At 39.3% G+C, this 18,657-nt stretch overlaps 1 protein-coding gene across 1 annotated transcript in view; it reads right to left on the reverse strand.

Annotated features, from left to right (window-relative positions):
- Positions 1–15,209, reverse strand: part of LOC134572906 (TSC22 domain family protein 3-like) — a 61,995-nt gene extending 46,786 nt beyond the window's left edge. Inside the window, exon 1 of the mRNA XM_063432202.1 lies at positions 14,577–15,209. Within this exon, the coding sequence (XP_063288272.1) occupies positions 14,577–14,887 (311 nt within the window). The 5' untranslated portion in view covers positions 14,888–15,209. The remainder of the gene's footprint in view (positions 1–14,576) is intronic.
- Between the last annotated feature and the right edge of the window lie 3,448 nt (positions 15,210–18,657).

Here is an 18,657-nt window from a genome sequence, read left to right on the forward strand (position 1 = left end):
AGCGGCCAAGGGAGCTTTTTTTTTACAAACATAATTTTAACAGCTGTCTTGAAATGACCTGAGATTACTTTTTTCAAAACAAGGTCAGACCTTTGTGGATAGCCCCACGAAATGATAATCATGTCTCTTCCTCCAGATGTTTAGCAAGGTCATGAGGCAAGTGTTTTATTTGTACCCCCCAATACCCTCCTCTGCGGAAACTTTATTTACTCCATGGCACTCAAAGCCCACACCCGCACTTTTGACCTACACGGACACACAAATACTGACCCATACACACATATGCACCGACACACACACTGACACAACACACTCACTCACACACAGATACTGATACAGATCCATACACACAAACACTCACCCATGCACACACTAACAGTGCAGACACTGACGTATATGTACATAGATACTGACACATACACTCACAGTACATACACTGACCTATACACTCAGTGAAGTACTTAATGAATCAAAGATTTAAAGGTAGTTCATCAGTTAATAGGACCAAAATAACACTTGCGTAGCCAAAATGCTTACATAAAAATACTGCAGTGACATGTACTAATTTAACAGTCTGGTTTATTCACCAAACAGAGAGTTGTGGAGAAATGCTATTTTTTTTAGCTAATTCTTGAGCTTGGCTATCCAGCATTGATATAAGATATAGGCCAAAATGGGACTCAAATCCACACCATCCAAGTGCATGGCAGTTGTAAACACAGCTGTTTGCTGTTTAGAGAGTAAGGTCCCAAGAGTTTGATGGACTCTATAAGTTACTTTTATGCTTACAAGTCAAACCTTAGGCAGTGCAGTTGCTCGGTGGCAAAAAGACAAGGGGGTTCAGCCCAAAGGTACATTCAGGGGCGGACTGACCAATCGGGCACATCGGTCATGGACCGAGGGCCCGAGGCAGCCAGGGGCCCGGCCGCACAGCCATGCTCCAGCTGGAGAGATCAGAGATCTCTCCAACTGGAATGGCAAAAACAAATAAAAAATAATTTCCTTTAATATGTTGCTGGGGCCCCTGATGCAGCGCAGGGCCCCAGCAACCTACCGCTCTTTAAATCTCGCCCCCCTTACCCTCACGTGAGACCTGGCAGCTTCACCAGCTCTCTGCCAGGTCTCCTTCTCCCTGTCCCGTGCGGCTATGTATGATGAGGAGAGGCGGGGCCAGGAAGTGACCTCACTTCCTGTATTCTCCTCTCACACAGAGCCCGATCAGCAGGGGAAGGAGCAGCAGCCAGGGAGACCAGAGGGAGCAGAAAGAAAGGTAGGCACTACTTACCCCCCTTACCTCCCCCCCACTGTGTCACTACTCACCCTCCCTCTCTCTGTCAATGTGTCACCCCCCTCCCACTGTCACCCCCTCCCTCTGTCACTGTCACCCCCCCCTCTGTCACTGTCACCCCCTCCCTCTGTCACCCCCTCCCTCTGTCACTGTCACCACCCTCTCTTTGTCACTGTCACCACCCTCCCTCTGTCACTAGACACCCCCTCCCTCTGTCAATGTGTCACCCCCTGTCACTGTCACCCCCTCCCTCTATCAATGTGTCTGTCACCCCCTCCCTCTGCCACTAGTCCCCCCCCTCCCTCTGCCACTAGTCATCCCCCTCCCTCTGTCAATGTGTCACCCCCTCCCTCTGTCACTGTCACCCCCTCTCTCTGTCACTGTCACCCCTCCCTCCGTCTGTCACTAGTCACCCCCCCACTCTGTCACTACTCACCCCCTTTCTCTGTCACTAGTCACCCCCTCCCTCTGTCACTAGTCACCCCTCCCTCCCTCTGTCACTGTCACCCCCTCCCTCTGTCACTAGTCACCCCCTCCCTCTGTCACTGTCACCCCCCCTCCCTCTGTCACTGTCACCAACCTCTCTTTGTCACTGTCACCCCCCTCCCTGTCACTATTCACCCCCTCCCTCTGTCAATGTGTCACCCCCTCCCTCTTGTCACCCCCTCCCTCTGTCAATGTGTCTGTCACCCCCTCCCTCTGTCACTGTGTCACCCCCACCCTCCCTCTGTCACTAGTCACCCCTCCCTCTGTCACTAGTCAGCCCTCCCTCCCTCTGTCACTAGTCACCCCCTCTCTCTGTCACTGTCACCCTTCCCTCCCTCTGTCACTAGTCACCCCCTCCATCTAACACTAGTCACCCCTCCCTCTGTCACTGTGTCACCCCCTCCCTCTGTCACTAGTCACTCCCTCCCTCTGTAACTAGTCACCCCTCCCTCCCTGTCACTAGTCACCCCCTCCCTCTGTCACTAGTCAACCGTCACTGTGTCACCACCTCCCTCACTGCCACTTGTCACCCCTCCCTCCATCACTGTGTCACTAATCACTCCCTGTGTCACCCCCACCCTCCCTCTGTCACTGTGTCACTAGTCACCCCTCCCTGTGTCACCCCCTCCATCCCTCTGTCATTGTGTCACCCCCTCCCTCTGTAATTGTGTTACCCCCTCCCTCTGTCATTAGTCACCCCTCCCTCCCTCTGTCACTAGTCACCCCACCCCTCCCTCTGTCACTAGTCACCCCATCCCTCCCTCTGTCACTTTGTCACCCCCTCCCTCCCTCACTCTGTCACTAGTCACCCCCTCACTCTAGTGACAGAGTGAGGGAGGGGGTGACTAGTAACAGAGAGAGGGAGGATGTGACTAGCCACGTGAGGGGGACCCTGAGGGTGGGGGCACCCTTAGGGCACTATAGTGTCAGGAAAACCGCTTTGTTTTCCTGACACTATAGTGATCCTTTAACATTTATTTAATGCACATATATTTGTGCATTCAAAGGGCCTGGGATCTAATTTTGCCCGGGGGCCCCAAAGGCTCTCAGTCCGCTCCTGGGTACATTTATGGCCCCTCCTGCATATAATAACTTAAGCTCCTCCTAAAAGAAACACCATACCATGCCCTTAGTCCAAACATCAACACTATATTCTCTAAATCACTTTGGCACACAAACAAGGTTCTTTATTGAAGTGAGAATTATCAGAAATTCAAAGTGAATTCCAAATTTAAGATCAAAGTAGCCGAACTAGAAGCATAACTGACTTGAAATTATTTTCTACTTCCGCTATTTGGGCCTTGCATTTAAAATGTCATGAGCGGGTTAAAAGCACACGTGTAGATGTACATGATAATCAGTGTTTTCTGAAAAAAGAGCTTTGTTTGTTACAGGTAACAGACTGTAAAGATATCATCTTCACAGAGTTTTCATCTGCCTCCTCACGGGATAATGGTTGCATGACATGTTGAAAGCCAAGCTCATCTCCTCGGATGATGACTCTGAATATTCTACCAGTTGAGCAGCATATTCTAAATAGTGTTCTGCACATTCCAATTCATGAATTGCTTGCTCCAGGCTAATGCCTAAGAATACCTCTCCCCTGCTAATGCCAAACACGCTATTATCTATTGATACCTGTCTGTGTCTGTGTGCGTGTCAGTGTGTCGTGGTTGTTACTGTATGAATAAATTATTTATTTGGCAGGATTCTTTATTCTGTAGGTATAAATGTATCACAGGGTCACTGGATGTTTTGTCTGTTGTGCAGAAGCCAAACAAGAGAACAAAAGGCCATTTTGAGTGTTCCATGCTCAAGGAATGCCTTCTTTCTGACGGAACCCCTGCAGGCCTGATATTTATTCACAGACACGCATACACAGACAGGCACTGTCATTTAGTAGGTTTAATAAATGTAAGAAATTAGCTAAGTAAAAGCTGAGCAGCAATAATATTTACATCAGCAGCGAAAAGCCAAAAATGTAATCGCATTGACATTAACGTGTATAATGACGTTAATAAAATGTGTTTTGTTATAATGGGAGTACTCTCGTGTGCAGCTTTTTGTCAGGAGCACATTTGGGGATCTCACAGGCATTTAGAAAATTTATTGGAATTAGTATCAATTCCGTCCCCAGTCGATTAGTGCTGCAAGTTGGACAAAATTGAGACCCATTAAGTGACACAAAATATTTATCTTCATATAAGCTTTGTCTGTAACTACATTCATCTTTATATATATAAAAAGTACAGCGAAGGGGTATTGACAAGCTATCTGGTGTAATAGAGAAATTCGATAATACTAAGAAATAGAGGCAGAGTTTTGCGGAGAGAGACACAAGATCATTCACTAACTTTGTGAAATCAAAGTTTTGCAATCACAATTAATTTAAAATAAATGTGACGTATTAAACCACAATAGTCAAATGGTCAAACTACTGCAAGTCAATTATGTTTCCAGTTCTGTAATAGTATAAAATTAAATTCACAACAAATTACACTTTAGTGAATAATCCCACCTAAAAAAGTTTACTAAAAATGTGGAATAATTAAACACACAACATTATATAGCATGACAAATGTTAGAGACTCTGAATGTTATATATTATAGATTATATCTTACCTATTATTTATATTATGGGCCTCAGTTGATTGAATTACCGTATATACTCAAGTATAAGCCGAGTTTTTCTGCACATTTTTTGTGCTGAAAAACCCCCACTCGGCTTATACTCGAGTCAATGTATTATGGCAATGTAAGTTATGGCAACTTACATTGCCATAACACAGACCAGGACCGCCGGGCTTATTACAAGCCCGGCGGTCCTGTTGGCGGCTGGCAACGAGCTATAACTTACCTTTGCAGCAGCTCCGGTCATCTCCCCAGTGTAAATCTTGCGAGACCCGTGGCCGTCAGAGCGTTGCCACGGGTTACCGTGGCAACGTTCCGTGCGGCACGCAGACCGCGAGATTTACACTGGGGAGATGACCGGAGCTGCTGCAAAGGTAAGCGCTTGCTGCCGCCTCCCCCGCCTCTCCCCCTCTCCACCTCCCCCCCTGGGTTTTCTTAAGCATCTTCTCTTGCCTAGACATGAGAGCAAACCAGGAACCTCAAGTATAAATCTGAGAATATTGGTTTACATTGCATGGTTGAATTAAAACATAAAAGATAAAGGCTGTTTTGAAGAATGTATTTTTTTTTATGAGCATTCTTAGTTAAAAGGAGAGGTTTGGTTTTCCTATGCATAAGTGACAGGTTGGACTAGTGATTTCCTAAAAGGGTAGTTGTTGCCCCCAACATTGTCTGGGGTTTTAGTTCTCATTCACTCAATGTCTGACATTGACAACCACTCAGCTTGCCAGAAACAATATCAGGCAGGGTGCCGAGGGAGTTACTGTGAAAAAGAAAATTATAAATTAAAACAATAAATCTGGAACAGCTTACTGCAATTGCAGCACATTTGTTGTTATTGTGTGATTTTACTAAAAAGGTTTGTTTAGTGATTAAACACCTTAGTGTTATCAATGTTTCTCAAAGTATAGAAATACAGAGGTATTCACCAAAGTAGAAATGGTTCTGAATGAAAAAAAATCTCAAAGTGAATTTCATTATATATACACACACACACACACATACACACACACACACATACACACACATTCTGCATTCATTATACACACACACTACACAAACACACACACACACACACACTGCATTCATTATATACACACACAATAAATAAATATTCAATTAATATAATTGTATTGGGATGTAATTTTATTTAGAAATTAACCAGTAGCTGCTGCATTTCCCACCCTAGGCTTATACTCGAGTCAATAAGTTTTCCCAGTTTTTTTGGGTAAAATTAGGTGCCTCGGCTTATATTCGGGTTGACTTATACTCGAGTATATACGGTACTATTAGTTGGATTTTTGCTGTTTAACTGTAGGTAGGGTATAGACTTCTTCAGATAATATTACTAATGAATATGCTGGAGATAAACAAAAAGGTTTGAAGCATCAGGTGGACAAACCTTGAATACATTTTACGTGCGTGTGGCCAGTTTGCACGTATGAAGGTATAAAGGAATACACTTCCAACAACATCAAATGTTATAAAACAGTACTGACCTTGAACTAATGGATCAGGTTCATTTATTTTCTACACAGATGTCATAAAAACAGATATTTTATTATGAACTGGTTCCTGATTACTGAGTGACTGATTACAATTATTTTTGACTCTTGGTAAATTGATATAATTTATCTCACTGACAAAATAAAACCACAATCAATGTCAATAGTTTAAAGGATCACTATAGTGTCAGGAAAACAAAGCGGTTTTCCTGACACTATAGTGCCCTGACAGTGCCCCCACCCTTAGGGTCCCCCTCCCGTGGCGCTGAAGAGGTTAAAACCCCTTCAGCCACATACCTTAATCCAGCGCCTGGCTCCCTCGGCGCTGGTGACCTCTCCTCCCCGTCCGACGTCAATGCTTCTCAATACTTTCCTGTGGACGCTCTACGCGATGGAGGCGAAATTCGACCATTTCAAAACACTGAAGTGATCAGGATGCTTGGAGTAGCCATATTACCACACATTTTGGAACATAAGTGCTTTTTAGGAAATAGTACATTTTGGTGAAATTAAAGCCACATTACAAACTTCAGGCAAAAAAGATGAGTTGAAAAAAATTATCAAATTCTACTTTGAAGTCTACAGTTTGTTATAAGAGATAAGATAAGAGATAAGCATGCTTCTGGTTACTAAATACCAATTTTCCCACAGATTTCAATGAGTTAGATGTTATTGAGTAACCAGAGTAACGTTTAGCCTATATAAGCGTGCAGTTTTGTTATAGTTTTGATGGGCTTTTTTTTTTCTGCAATCACATGCTTATGAACTGTGGCATTGCACATGCCTCTGAAAAACCACAGTTTGTTTATTTTTCATTTTATTTTTGCCTAAGGATACTCTTCCAAGAAAGCAAAAAAGAAAATATATTAACATGTACTTTTTCATCTTAATGTTTTTTTTGTTTTCATGCTAAATAAGAGTCTCCAGCAGCCTATCCTTTCTGTGTTGCTTGGGCTAACGAGGTATTATTAGCCTGAGCAGCAATGGGCAGCTGTGATTGGCTGAGAGTGTCAGATGATTGCTTTTAGCCTATCAGAGCACCTATTGGCATGTAATCTCTACTTTAGCCATGCCTCCAGTAAGGCCTAGGGGCTATGGGTGGCCATTAATCCTTCTTAAGTGTTAAACTGCTTGGGAATGGTAGAGGAATAGTGCCTTGGGACTCCAGACACTAAAATAAATTCAAACAGATAAAATGGTGCTACAGGACACCCTGGGCACCAATACAAATTCAATGTGTTTGATAGATTTTGCTCTCATTAACATGTTTTTTTGCATGCTCAAAATCGGTAATAAATGTTTAGCAGAATGCAGCACCATAAACCTGCCTCTTTAGCCATGCCAGAAAAACTTTCTTATCAAATGCATGCTCAAAACTCAGCCAATGACAGTACTAAGTGAGCTGTTCTTAAATCACACTTTGGCTGCAGCTAGGGAAACTATAAACAGGTAGTGATATCCTTACTATATGATATAATTTAGTATTTTTTTACAGAGTGAGGTGATGTGGCTAAAGAGGTAGGTCTATGGTGCCGCATTCTGCCAAACCTTTATAGTTTTTATGCCAAAACTATAAAGATTGAAGCATGAAAAAAAATAAAAAACAGACAGAGAAACCAAAAAAGCATGTAATGACACCAAGATATAGCAAATGCACTAAATTTGTATTAGTGCCTGTAGTATCCCTTCAACTCTTCAACTACAGGGCAACTGCACAGTAGTCATTTACAGCACAGTTCAATGTAATTCATCCTATTAGTGACCTTGCAGCATGATTATGTTTTTTTTTTTTTTTTGTGGTGAATTAGCACTGAATTAAAATAACAAACTAGTAAAAAAAAAAATAGCAGTTCGGCAGAGTTGAAGATATACCAAGTAACATTTGTTGGTATTAGTTTTGCAAATTCACTGTAAATCAGTGTTTACTTAATAGGCCACTAAGATATTATGCACTTTAAATTAGCACTGGAGATAACACTTATCATAAAGCAAACTTAATTGACATTGGTTGCTCAACCCTAAAGTGATTCTGGCACTTGATGGGTGTTTGGATATTTTGCTAAGAATCCCCCCAAGGTGACCTGGTGGTGTCAAAGGGTAGAGATAAGAAATAAAATGTATTTGGACACTTTAGTTCTCTCCTGTGGACGCTTTATTTATGAGCAGCACATGATAAGTGCTGTCCCGATGTATAAAAAAATATAAATACTACACAAATGTGTAAAACGTATACATGTTAATGCTGCATGTAAGAAATTAAGTGATATCTTACAAGTTTGAGAAGCTTTTTAAATGAGCTATAACTGTGGCAAGGATAACCAAATAGTAGATCCCCAGTTGGCAAAGCATTGTGGGATTTGCATGACAGTTGAGGATTTACTTTTTGGCCTTGCTCTAAAGGGAGGCCCAAAAAATGTTTTGCACTAGGACCCTCTCTAATTAGTTCTGCCACTGACTGCATCCTTCACAGCGCAGAATCTTAGCCTGTCACCTGATGTCAGACTACATCTGGAAGCAGAAGCCCCACAATTCTAGTGGACCTCTCCTTGCCCCCAAAGTGGACCATTGTGCCTGTTTTACCATAGACATGTCCTAAAAAGAGAGAATATTGTAAACTTAGCTGGTTTTTATATAAATATATATATTTTGTTATTGTAAAATTAAGCTGTTACAGTTATTACTGTTTTAATCATAGATTTATTAAGTCACAGGTTGTAGATTTGAATCACTATTATAAACATCCTTAGTATGTAAAAGTTTGAAAACATTTCTTGAAAAGTGTCTTATTGATGTTTTATTGAAATACACAGATGGTTTGGACTTCTCACTTATTTTAGATAAAGTTAATTATGCCGAGCACTAAAAGTGCAGGAATACATTTGACAAAGCATACTGAAAAAAAAAATCCTGATTTTATTCTTTCACTAGTTGCACATTTTTTCCACTTCTCCCTGTACAGAAAATTCTAAAATAAATCAGTGACAGGCAATATGTTTGTGCAATTGTGCTGCAAGGGACATTTTATTAATTATAACAACCTACATTTTGGTGACGCTCCAACCAAAGTCTCACTTGATTCTGGAGGATAAAGAGCATCTGGTGGCTGTCAAGATGAAATTTTCTTCTAACACGTAAATGTGTTTTTATACAGAATGACATTGTTTTACATTGAGGGATACAACTAACAGGGCCACTGCACTCAGGACATCAAGATTAAGTGTCCTGGGTATATTTTGTGTAATTCTGCAATTTCTATGCAGCGTCTTTTTCCAAGGAGTAGACTAGTAGTTATTCAATAATATATCAAGGTATTCAATATCACATATAATAATCTGTGGGAGGGTCTGGAGAGCTACAAACAGGGCCCTCAAATACCCTCCCCACTAGACTCAACAATAACAACAGCTGACAGTTCAAAGCTAAGCAAAATTACCTCAGAAAGTATGTTAGAACCAACTATTCACATCAGATGGGGTCTATACACAGACATTGTTTTCAAAAACACCCAACAATATGTGAACTATTCACAGCAGATCCAATATCTTATTGCAACAATAACTGGGGTGATACTGCCCCTCATGTTACTATTTACTGCTTCCTTCCATTCTCTATCTCTGTCCTCTCCTCCCTCTATTACTTTTAATTTCTTTCATACATTTAATGCTTGGCCCCCAATTAGGTCCACTTGGCTGTGTGGGATATGCCACTCTCCAATCCACCACCCCTTGGCATCACAACTTGTTGTTGACTTACCTGAAAATGTCATATTCATTTATGAAAAAAGAAAGTTGTAAACAAATATCTGGGAATATGCCCATCCTCATAATGGTCTACAATTTTACTATTTGCTGATCGTTTCCAAACTTTGAATTCCTGTCCTGGGTTAAGATCCCATTGACTTCGTAAGGAACACATTTTACTGATTTTTGAAAATCAACATAAAATGTTGAGCGCCGTCTTCTGCACATATATTTCTTTTTTGAATACCTAGAGTTGTAAACTCATTGCTTGTGGCATAATGTATGGGTTGCATTTAAATTGTATGGTTACAACAAATGACTATTCAAAAATGTTACTATAATTTTTTTGTCTGTACATCTGATGTATACCATTTTTTTGAATGAAGATTATAAATTGAAAAGAAATTATAACTAACTTACAAATAATTGTATAAACAGTGCTCAAAAATATTACTCAGAGGAATTTGAGAGTAAGCATTTCTACTACAGTCCCCAGAGGGTAGAAAACGGATTTCATAACCTGTACACGTGCATGAATATAAGCTCGTGTTTAGTATTAAAATCTCTCGTAGAAATCTTTAGACATGTCTGAACAACTCTTCCTTCACCTAGCCATACACTTAATTCCACTGTTTTAGAAATATATGCTTACTAATAAACCAAAGAATTGGAAAGTTTGTGATATTATGATAGAGCCTCTGCGGATTGTTTTGTTTGTTCCTTGGTATACCACATTGTCTTGTTATGGTTTGTGTCTCCACTGTCATTCTAAAGCCATAATTAGTCGCACAGCTAAAAAGAACACAGTTGGACATCTGAAATTCCACGTTCCAGAAGAACCATTAACTATCATAAAGTGCTAGATCAGTGCAGGAATCTTCCTAATCCACAGACAGTCTATTCCAAAGCATAAATTAGAATAGTAATTTAAAATGTCAAGTTTGAGCTCAGCCTTTCAATTGTACAACTCACTCAGTAATGTTGAAGGTCCTTGATTAACCTTTCGTGACAAGGACAGTAAATGCTTGTGACCATATTTCACATGCCACGAATGACACTTAAGACAGGGTGCTGAGCCTTTTATTGTTGACAAGTTGTGCTCTGCCCAAGTCCCATAAACAAGAGGAACATTTTGTTTTCTTACTAGTGATATCAGTGCTGAACTGCTCTCTCATCTACTAAGTGTTAAAGTCCAGAATATCACAGTTCTATTTCGCTGTGATAATATTGATAGTAATTTATACACGTAGATAGTGTTCAAACTTTTATTTCAGTAGAAGCCTCCCTCTGAGCACTAACGGAAAGGTGATGTGAAGAAATGGGAGAAAAATAATATATTTTTTTTTACTAAAATCATGTGTAAAGTGTTGTTTTTTTGGTGGTTTCATGATAATAGATTTCTTAGGGTGTAGATAAAGTAATCGTGTTACGACAGATTTGTGGAGAAGATTGTTTAGAAATAAAAAAGTTATTTTGAAATAAAAAACTATGAATTGAAATATAATTTATGTATAAATGCTATTCTCTTGTAATGTAATATTTTCCACAGTGTTACAAAAAATAAGAAAATAATGAATTAAAAACATATATAATAAGAATAATATAATAGTAAGTACAAATACAAGATGATTCAAAGTATAAAGATAACTGGGTTAGCATCTGAAATGATAATATATAAACATTATAAAACATACTACAAGTAACTCTGTAGATGTATTTATTAAAAAGGAATATGTGGATATAATTGATGGTGAATTTCTAATTTAGGTTGGAATAGCTACAACAAAGCTATTTTTTCAGATTGGTCATTTTGACTTAGAATGTGCAATTCTCTTCTTGGTTCACACACAATTCCAGGTTTAGTGTGTGAACCACTCTACTATAACGTCATTAAATTATCTGAATGTCTGTAAAGATGTGCATAAGAACCAAAGTTTCTGGTTCAGGTAAAGGAGCTAAAATTTTCTCTGGAGAGATATTAAACTGCAAAAATCCAATGCAGGAATTAAACATATTAGCAGAGAAGGTAGTGAAGTACGAGCAGGTTTAATAAATTCTAAATGAAGAGCGCAGCCTATGCTGCCTTCCGCTAACTCACTACAAACAGTCTCTGGGAAGCCACTCATTCGTTTGTGGACAACACTTGCAAAATCACTAAAAACATGCATGCATTTTATTATGCATGTTTGCATTGGGATTACATCTAAAAACAGCTGGAAAAAGCAGCATATCTATTGTCTGAAGCCTTTGCAAGCCCTCCCCTTCTAGCCCCGCCCAGACTGTCTGTATCTGTCAAATCACAGACTTCTGAATGCAGCTCAATGAGAAGTCTTTGTGAGGCAGGTACTCAGAGCTCTTGCTGCCTCTTAAGTTTAACTTCATTGAGCTAAACAGACCAGAAAGTAACAGAACCAGTTGTGTGATTGACAGTCAGGAGGGTGTAGCAGGGTTAAATTATAATCGTGTCAAATTCTATTTTTTTCTGGGGTCTGGAATGTCCTTTTAACGAAAGCTTATTAAAGATAGTTAAATATTTTGTGTCATTCCTGTGGGATATAAATGTTCATGCTACATTCATACATCATTTAGACCTGTCCAACCTTGGCCCTTCAAGCTGGAGGTTCAAGGTTGGACACCCATATTTACACCAAGAACATATAAAAACATTATCAACAACCATCCCATAATTATTACTTTATCAGTCCTTCATATCCTTTCCTTAAAGCAGTCAACACAGTGCCTTATATATGCCACTTGAAGAAGGCTTAATTATCCTCACTTGAGCCAAGATGGGATGCATTTGATGCAATTCAGTTCACTATCATTCACAGAGAATGCCAATATTGGAGCACTATTTTCTGTAGTTTGTAGTCTGCTGTTTCTAGCAGACTACATATATTATCCACCCAACTATCTATACAGAGTGAATCATAAATTCAGTACTAATAATAAACGTTATAATGTTATAATTTAAACATTTTTACTCTTTATTATTTTTAAATACTTTTTCCTGTTTTCATATTGTCAGGACAAATTAGCATCAATTTAATGCAATTACCATATGTATGAATGTCCAAATTGCCATACGCATTGGTATGCAACTATGACAGTGTTTCACATTTAGACTAAACTAGCAGAACTAGAAAAATTCTCCAAGTCAGCGATGTTTTCAGCTCATTCATTTAGGGTAAAAATTTTACATTTCCTTGGAATTCAAAACATTTTACATTCTAGCCAATAACCCTGCAAGGGGTTGTCCTCTCTACTAAGGGTAATTTGACTATTTGTTAAAGGCAGACCCAGTCAAGGGGAGGTGATTGTGTGAACCTTGTCAATGTTCCCGTTTTCTCCTTGCCTAATAGCTCTGTGCAATGATATTTTGTCTCCCTTCTGATAATAGACATAGGCTTGAGCAAGCGGGGTTACCAGAGCAGCCAGATAGTTACCGGACTGGAGGAGGATATATGTCATGACTAAAAGAGGAAGAAAGATTGCTTGCTGGCTTTGTTTGTACAGATCTTTTCTAAAGGTGATCTTAGTATTTATGATGCTGTTCGTGAAAAGTACATACTTGTTTTTTTCTTTATAATCTGACAGCGTTAGTTGCTAAAGTGAAAATTCAAAGTGAATTTTACATTTAAGGTCAAAATAGCTGAACTGGAAAAATTCTCTCAGTCAACTGTGCTTTCAGTTCAGCTACTTTAGTAAATAATCCTGTGTGTGTTTTTTTCTTAAACTAGCAGCATACAGATAAGCCATTTAATGTAGCTCTTTAAGTAGTCACTTCTTGTTGAATATTCTCCAATGAATATTTCCAGCTGACTCTGCCCAAAATCTTTTTTATCAAACATGGAGTAGTTAACAAGGTCATTGTTATGCTTTTCAAGAATGATCTCCCTCACATCTCTCTGTTTGTATCTGAGAATACTAATGCTTTGTTGCAATTTCCTTTCTCATATAACTATTGATCTTAAAACATTGTTTTCCCCTTGACTTCTGTCCCATTGATTGATTACACATGTCAAAGTTCTGTCTAAACCATATTGACGACTTTAAAGGTATAGTGTTATGTTAGGAATACCGATCTGTATTCTTAACACTACAGCCCCGATCCCATAATCAATTAACCCCCTATTGTGTAAAATAAATAAAAATGAATGAGTTAAAAAGAAAAAAAATTACTCACCTTTTCTCCAGCGCTGAGTCTCCCTCGGTGCAGCACTGACATCCCCCACGGTTTGCATTATCCTGTAGGCGTACATCCTAGACGACGGCCAATCCAAGGCTCCTAATAGTGGTGCATTGACATCTGCGCATGCACGCGTCACATCACGGTAGTTACAGTATGAGTGTCAGGAAGTAATATTCAAAAAATTACATTGTTAAAGTGCCTACAGTGTCCCTTTAATGGACATTTTCTTAGAGTCAGCTATGTTTTCAGCTTGGCTATACAGGTGGTCCTCATTTAGCGAACTACCTGTTTTACGACGGCTCGCACTTACAACCAGGCATAAGTGCGAGCCGTCGTGGGGATTCCCTGCTCTGTTGCGCATGTCTATGTTTGGGAAGCTTCCTTGAACATAGACATACTCGCACGAGAACAGGTAATCCCTTAACTCCTCACTTACCGACCAATTCTTTCTATAACCGGGTCGTAGGAACGGAACTCGTTAGGTAAGTAAGGAGTGTGTGTATTGGTTGCAAATTTTTCATTCAATTGCATTCCTGACACTTCACACTTTAGTGAACAACCTCATTTGAATTAAAACATAGAATGAAATAAAAGCCTCTTCTCTTCAACTCGTTATTTCGTCTTCTTGGTCTGTTTGTGCTGGAAATGCTAGAACAATACAACCTAGTCTAATACCATTAATTAAAGCTCTAATCATTATACCTATCAAATAGATTGTAAGACATTTGACCCACCTGTGGAAGAACAAGAGGATGGACAGCATGGTCTGGTCTATGTTGCTGTTGCAGATGCCCTCATTTAGGAGGTAGCAGGGGTCATTCACAACAGGTTCCATAGAGTCCTGTCTCATGATGGTGTTTAACTTATCTGCATTTAGATTCTCAAAGACTAGCTTCTCTCGCAGCTGACGGAAATTGCTGACAATTATGTTGTTATTCTCTCCATTGCTTTCTTCCACCTCACTTTTGTTGGCCAGGTCAAGACAGCAGCTACAACAGTCCAGGCCAACCGGAGACCGGCAGCCGTCTTCTTCTGACATGCTCATTTAAGTTATTCAGCACCTTAAAAGATTCACTAGGACTCCTAGTACAGTGTGGTGTCGATAACCCACTTTCTTTGCAATCTGACTTCTAAAACAGATTTTTAAAAAAAAAATGATATCTATAGACACTTGTGTTCTCTGAATTTTTCTGCAATGTTGTACTGCTTAGAGAGGGGAAAAAAAGACTCCAGCACTTGTTATCTGTTGTGCTGTTTTATGTGCACACCTCTCTGCTGAAACCGGGGAGAGATTCTGCCTCTATAGCTAGCACATCCCAGTTGCGAGGTTGAACTTCAGTCCCTCCTACTCTCCCAGAGGCTGTGCTACTGTGACATGACTTTATGTAACAGAGCATAAGTGAGTGCAGGAGGGGACACGACAGCAGGAATAAAAGTGTGTAGTAATGCACTGGCACAAAAAAAGAGATGAACGCGTTATGATCTTTGGTAGTCAGGCTTACTGCGTGCAGTAAAAAGTTTTGTTTCAGAAGGAAACCCCTCCCAGGACAGAATGTGCTGCTGACTTCTGTCAGTCTGTAAACAACAGTTTTAGCTAACAAGAGAAGCAGACAATGTTTTGCTTTCTGTAAAGCTTTACGACAACAATATTAACCCCTTCAGGACCGGACTGTTTTTGCGATGTTTGTACGTTAAGGACCAGAGCTATTTTAACACTTTTGTGGTGTTTGTGTTTAGCTGTAATTTTCCGCTCTCTCATTTACTGTTCCGATACAAATTATATATTGTTTTTTTCAAGACAAAAAGGGCTTTCTTTACATACTATTATTTTTATCATGTCATATAATTTAATTAAAATAATAATAATACAATATGGTGAAAAATTAAAAAAAAAACTATTTTTTTTTACTTTTACTTAAAAAATCTTTTACTCATCTACAAAATCGAATGAAACAAACTGCTAAATAGATTAAAAATGTTGTCCTGAGTTTAAAAACACCCAATGTTTACGTGTTTTTTTCTTTTATTTGCAAGTTATAGGGCTATAAGTACAAGTAGGAAATTGCTGTTTCAAAACGTACATTTTTCAAATGTATCAATAGTGACATTGTAACACTGTTATGTCATAAATCTCAAAAAAACACCCCACATGTATATATTTTTCTTAAACTAGATAACCCAGGGTATTCATCTAAGAATATTTTGATACTTTCTATGCAGCCATTTTACCACAAACCTTTGTCAAACTTTGCATAGGTAGTTTATTTTTTTTTTATTTTTTTTCACATAAATTGCAATTCAGGTATAAATTCACAGATTCTGTTAGGTGTCACTACCAAACAACACCCCAATATGTGTTCAGCAACATCTCCCGAGTACAGGGATACCCCCCATGTATAGGTGTGTTGGGTTGTCGGGGTGCTAAAAGGCCACATTTGGCAGGTGCGCATATCAGTTTCCCAGCTTGGAATTTTTACATGTAGTCAACCTGCATGCATGTCCTATTTGGAAAATTTTTGAAGCCGGCCAATGTATTTTGCCCCCATCAAACCATATATTTTTGAAAAGTAGACACCCTAGGGTATTTCACATGGTGGTATTTTTACACTTTCCATGCACTAATTCTACCACCAGGCTTTGTCAAACATTGAGTTAGTAAATTGTTTTCAGTTTTTTTCAAACACATTGTACTTTAGGCATGAATTAACAGATCCTGTTATGTGTCACTGCCAAACAACACCCCAATATGTGTTCAGCAACATCTCCCGAGTACAGGGATACCCCCCATGTATAGGTGTGTTGGGTTGTTTGGGGGCTAAAAGGCCACATTTTGCAGGTGCGCATATCAGTTTCCCAGCTTGGAGTTTTGACATGTAGTCAACCTGCATGCATGTCCTATTTGGGACAATTTTGAAGCCGGCCAATGTATTTTACGCCCATCAAACCATATATTTTTGAAAAGTAGACACCCTAGGGTATTTCACATGGTGGTATTTTTACACTTTCCATGCACTAATTCTACCACCACCAGGCTTTGTCAAACATTGAGTTAGTAATTTTTTTCAGTTTTTTTCACACACCTTGTACTTTAGGCATGAATTATCAGATCCTGTTATGTGCCACTGCCAAACAACACCCCAATATGTGTTCAGTAACATCTCCCGAGTACAGGGATACCCCCCATGTATAGGTGTATTGGGTTGTTTGGGGGCTAAAAGGCCACATTTTGCAGGTGCGCATATCAGTTTCCCAGCTTGGAATTTTGACATGTAGTCAACCTGCATGCATGTCCTATTTGGGACATATTTGAAGCCGGCCAATGTATTTTACCCCCATCAAACCATATATTTTTAAAAAGTAGACACCCTAGGATATTTCACATGGTGGTATTTTTACACTTTCCATGCACTAATTCTACCACCAGGCTTTGTCAAACATTGAGTTAGTACATTTTTTTCAGTTTTTTCCCCACACACATTGTACTTTAGGCATGAATTAACAGATCCTGTTATGTGTCACTGCCAAACACTGCCCAATATGTTCAGCAACATCTCCTGAGTACAGTGATACCCCCCATGTATAGGGTTGCTGGGTTGTTTGGGGGCCAAAAGGCAACAATCAGAACTTGTACATGTCAGTTTTTCAACTTGATATATAGGTATGCTTGGTCTATCTTCAGTTTGACATATTTTTGCACCCCCCAGTTAATGTTACCATCATGACAGTATATATTTTTATAAAGTAGACATCAAAGGTTATAGAGGATGGGGTGTTTTGACTTCTTTCCCCCAACCATTTTTCCCCCCAAAGAAAGTGTAGTGGTAATTTTTTTATTCTGGTTTTTATGCACACGTCATCTGGTTTTGGCCAGCTGGTTATGTGTTACTGCCAGAAAACTTGTTAGGCCAAATGTGCAGGTAGCAAATGTACATTTAGCAGCAATCTTTAAACTGACTCCTGCAAATAGAATCTAACTGGAGATTTGGGGGAAGGAAACTGACTAACAAAAAATGTCTGCTTTACAAAGAAACAAAAAATAAAATAAAAATTCTTACAACTGTTCTGTGTGGTACAGCTTGAAACATGTTCCTACACACAGTCCTGGGTTTGAAGGGCAATCAGGACAGTGAAAAGGGGTGTCTGTCCTTTTCCCGTTTTTAAAACAGACCCGGCAACGTTTCTGGGTTGGTTTTTTTTCTAGCAGTTGGCGGTAACTTAAAAATGAAATGTCTGGACTCAGCTTGCACCATTGTTGGAACTTGTCCATCTCCATAAATTGTTAAAGAAATTATTTTCAACTGAAATTGGAGAAAGGTAGTTTTCCCTGGATGATTTTTTAAAAAAAGCTAAAATTAGTTGTGGGTTGCTATTTGCATCTGATAGATAGCCACCTTTTTATACCATGCTTTGATTTTTCATAAAATAAGATATGGCTGCATCAGCTGATCAGCCAAATCAACACCCCCCATGTACTCTATGCCAAGAATTGTTTGACAGGTAAGAAAACGGACCATCATTTTTCTTGAAATCCATGCATTTGCAGGCAATTCTGCAAGAACAATGTGTAGATGTATATTATGTTGTTTGATTTTATTAAGATGTGTGTATCACAACAAGTTCACTTTAAGATCCACATAGATAATCAAAAATGTTTTTTTTTTTTTTTTGTATAACATTTTCCCTCAGCATTCATACATCCTCTGCAAACCTAATTCGCCTTCCATTGCTGGTCTTCATTAAATATCTGGGAATTTATGAAACCTTAACCTTGGACTCCATATTTTCCACAAATTACACCTGACACATGACACTGGA

The sequence above is a fragment of the Pelobates fuscus genome, chromosome 9, assembly GCF_036172605.1.
Source record: "Pelobates fuscus isolate aPelFus1 chromosome 9, aPelFus1.pri, whole genome shotgun sequence".
Lineage (NCBI taxonomy): Eukaryota > Metazoa > Chordata > Amphibia > Anura > Pelobatidae > Pelobates > Pelobates fuscus.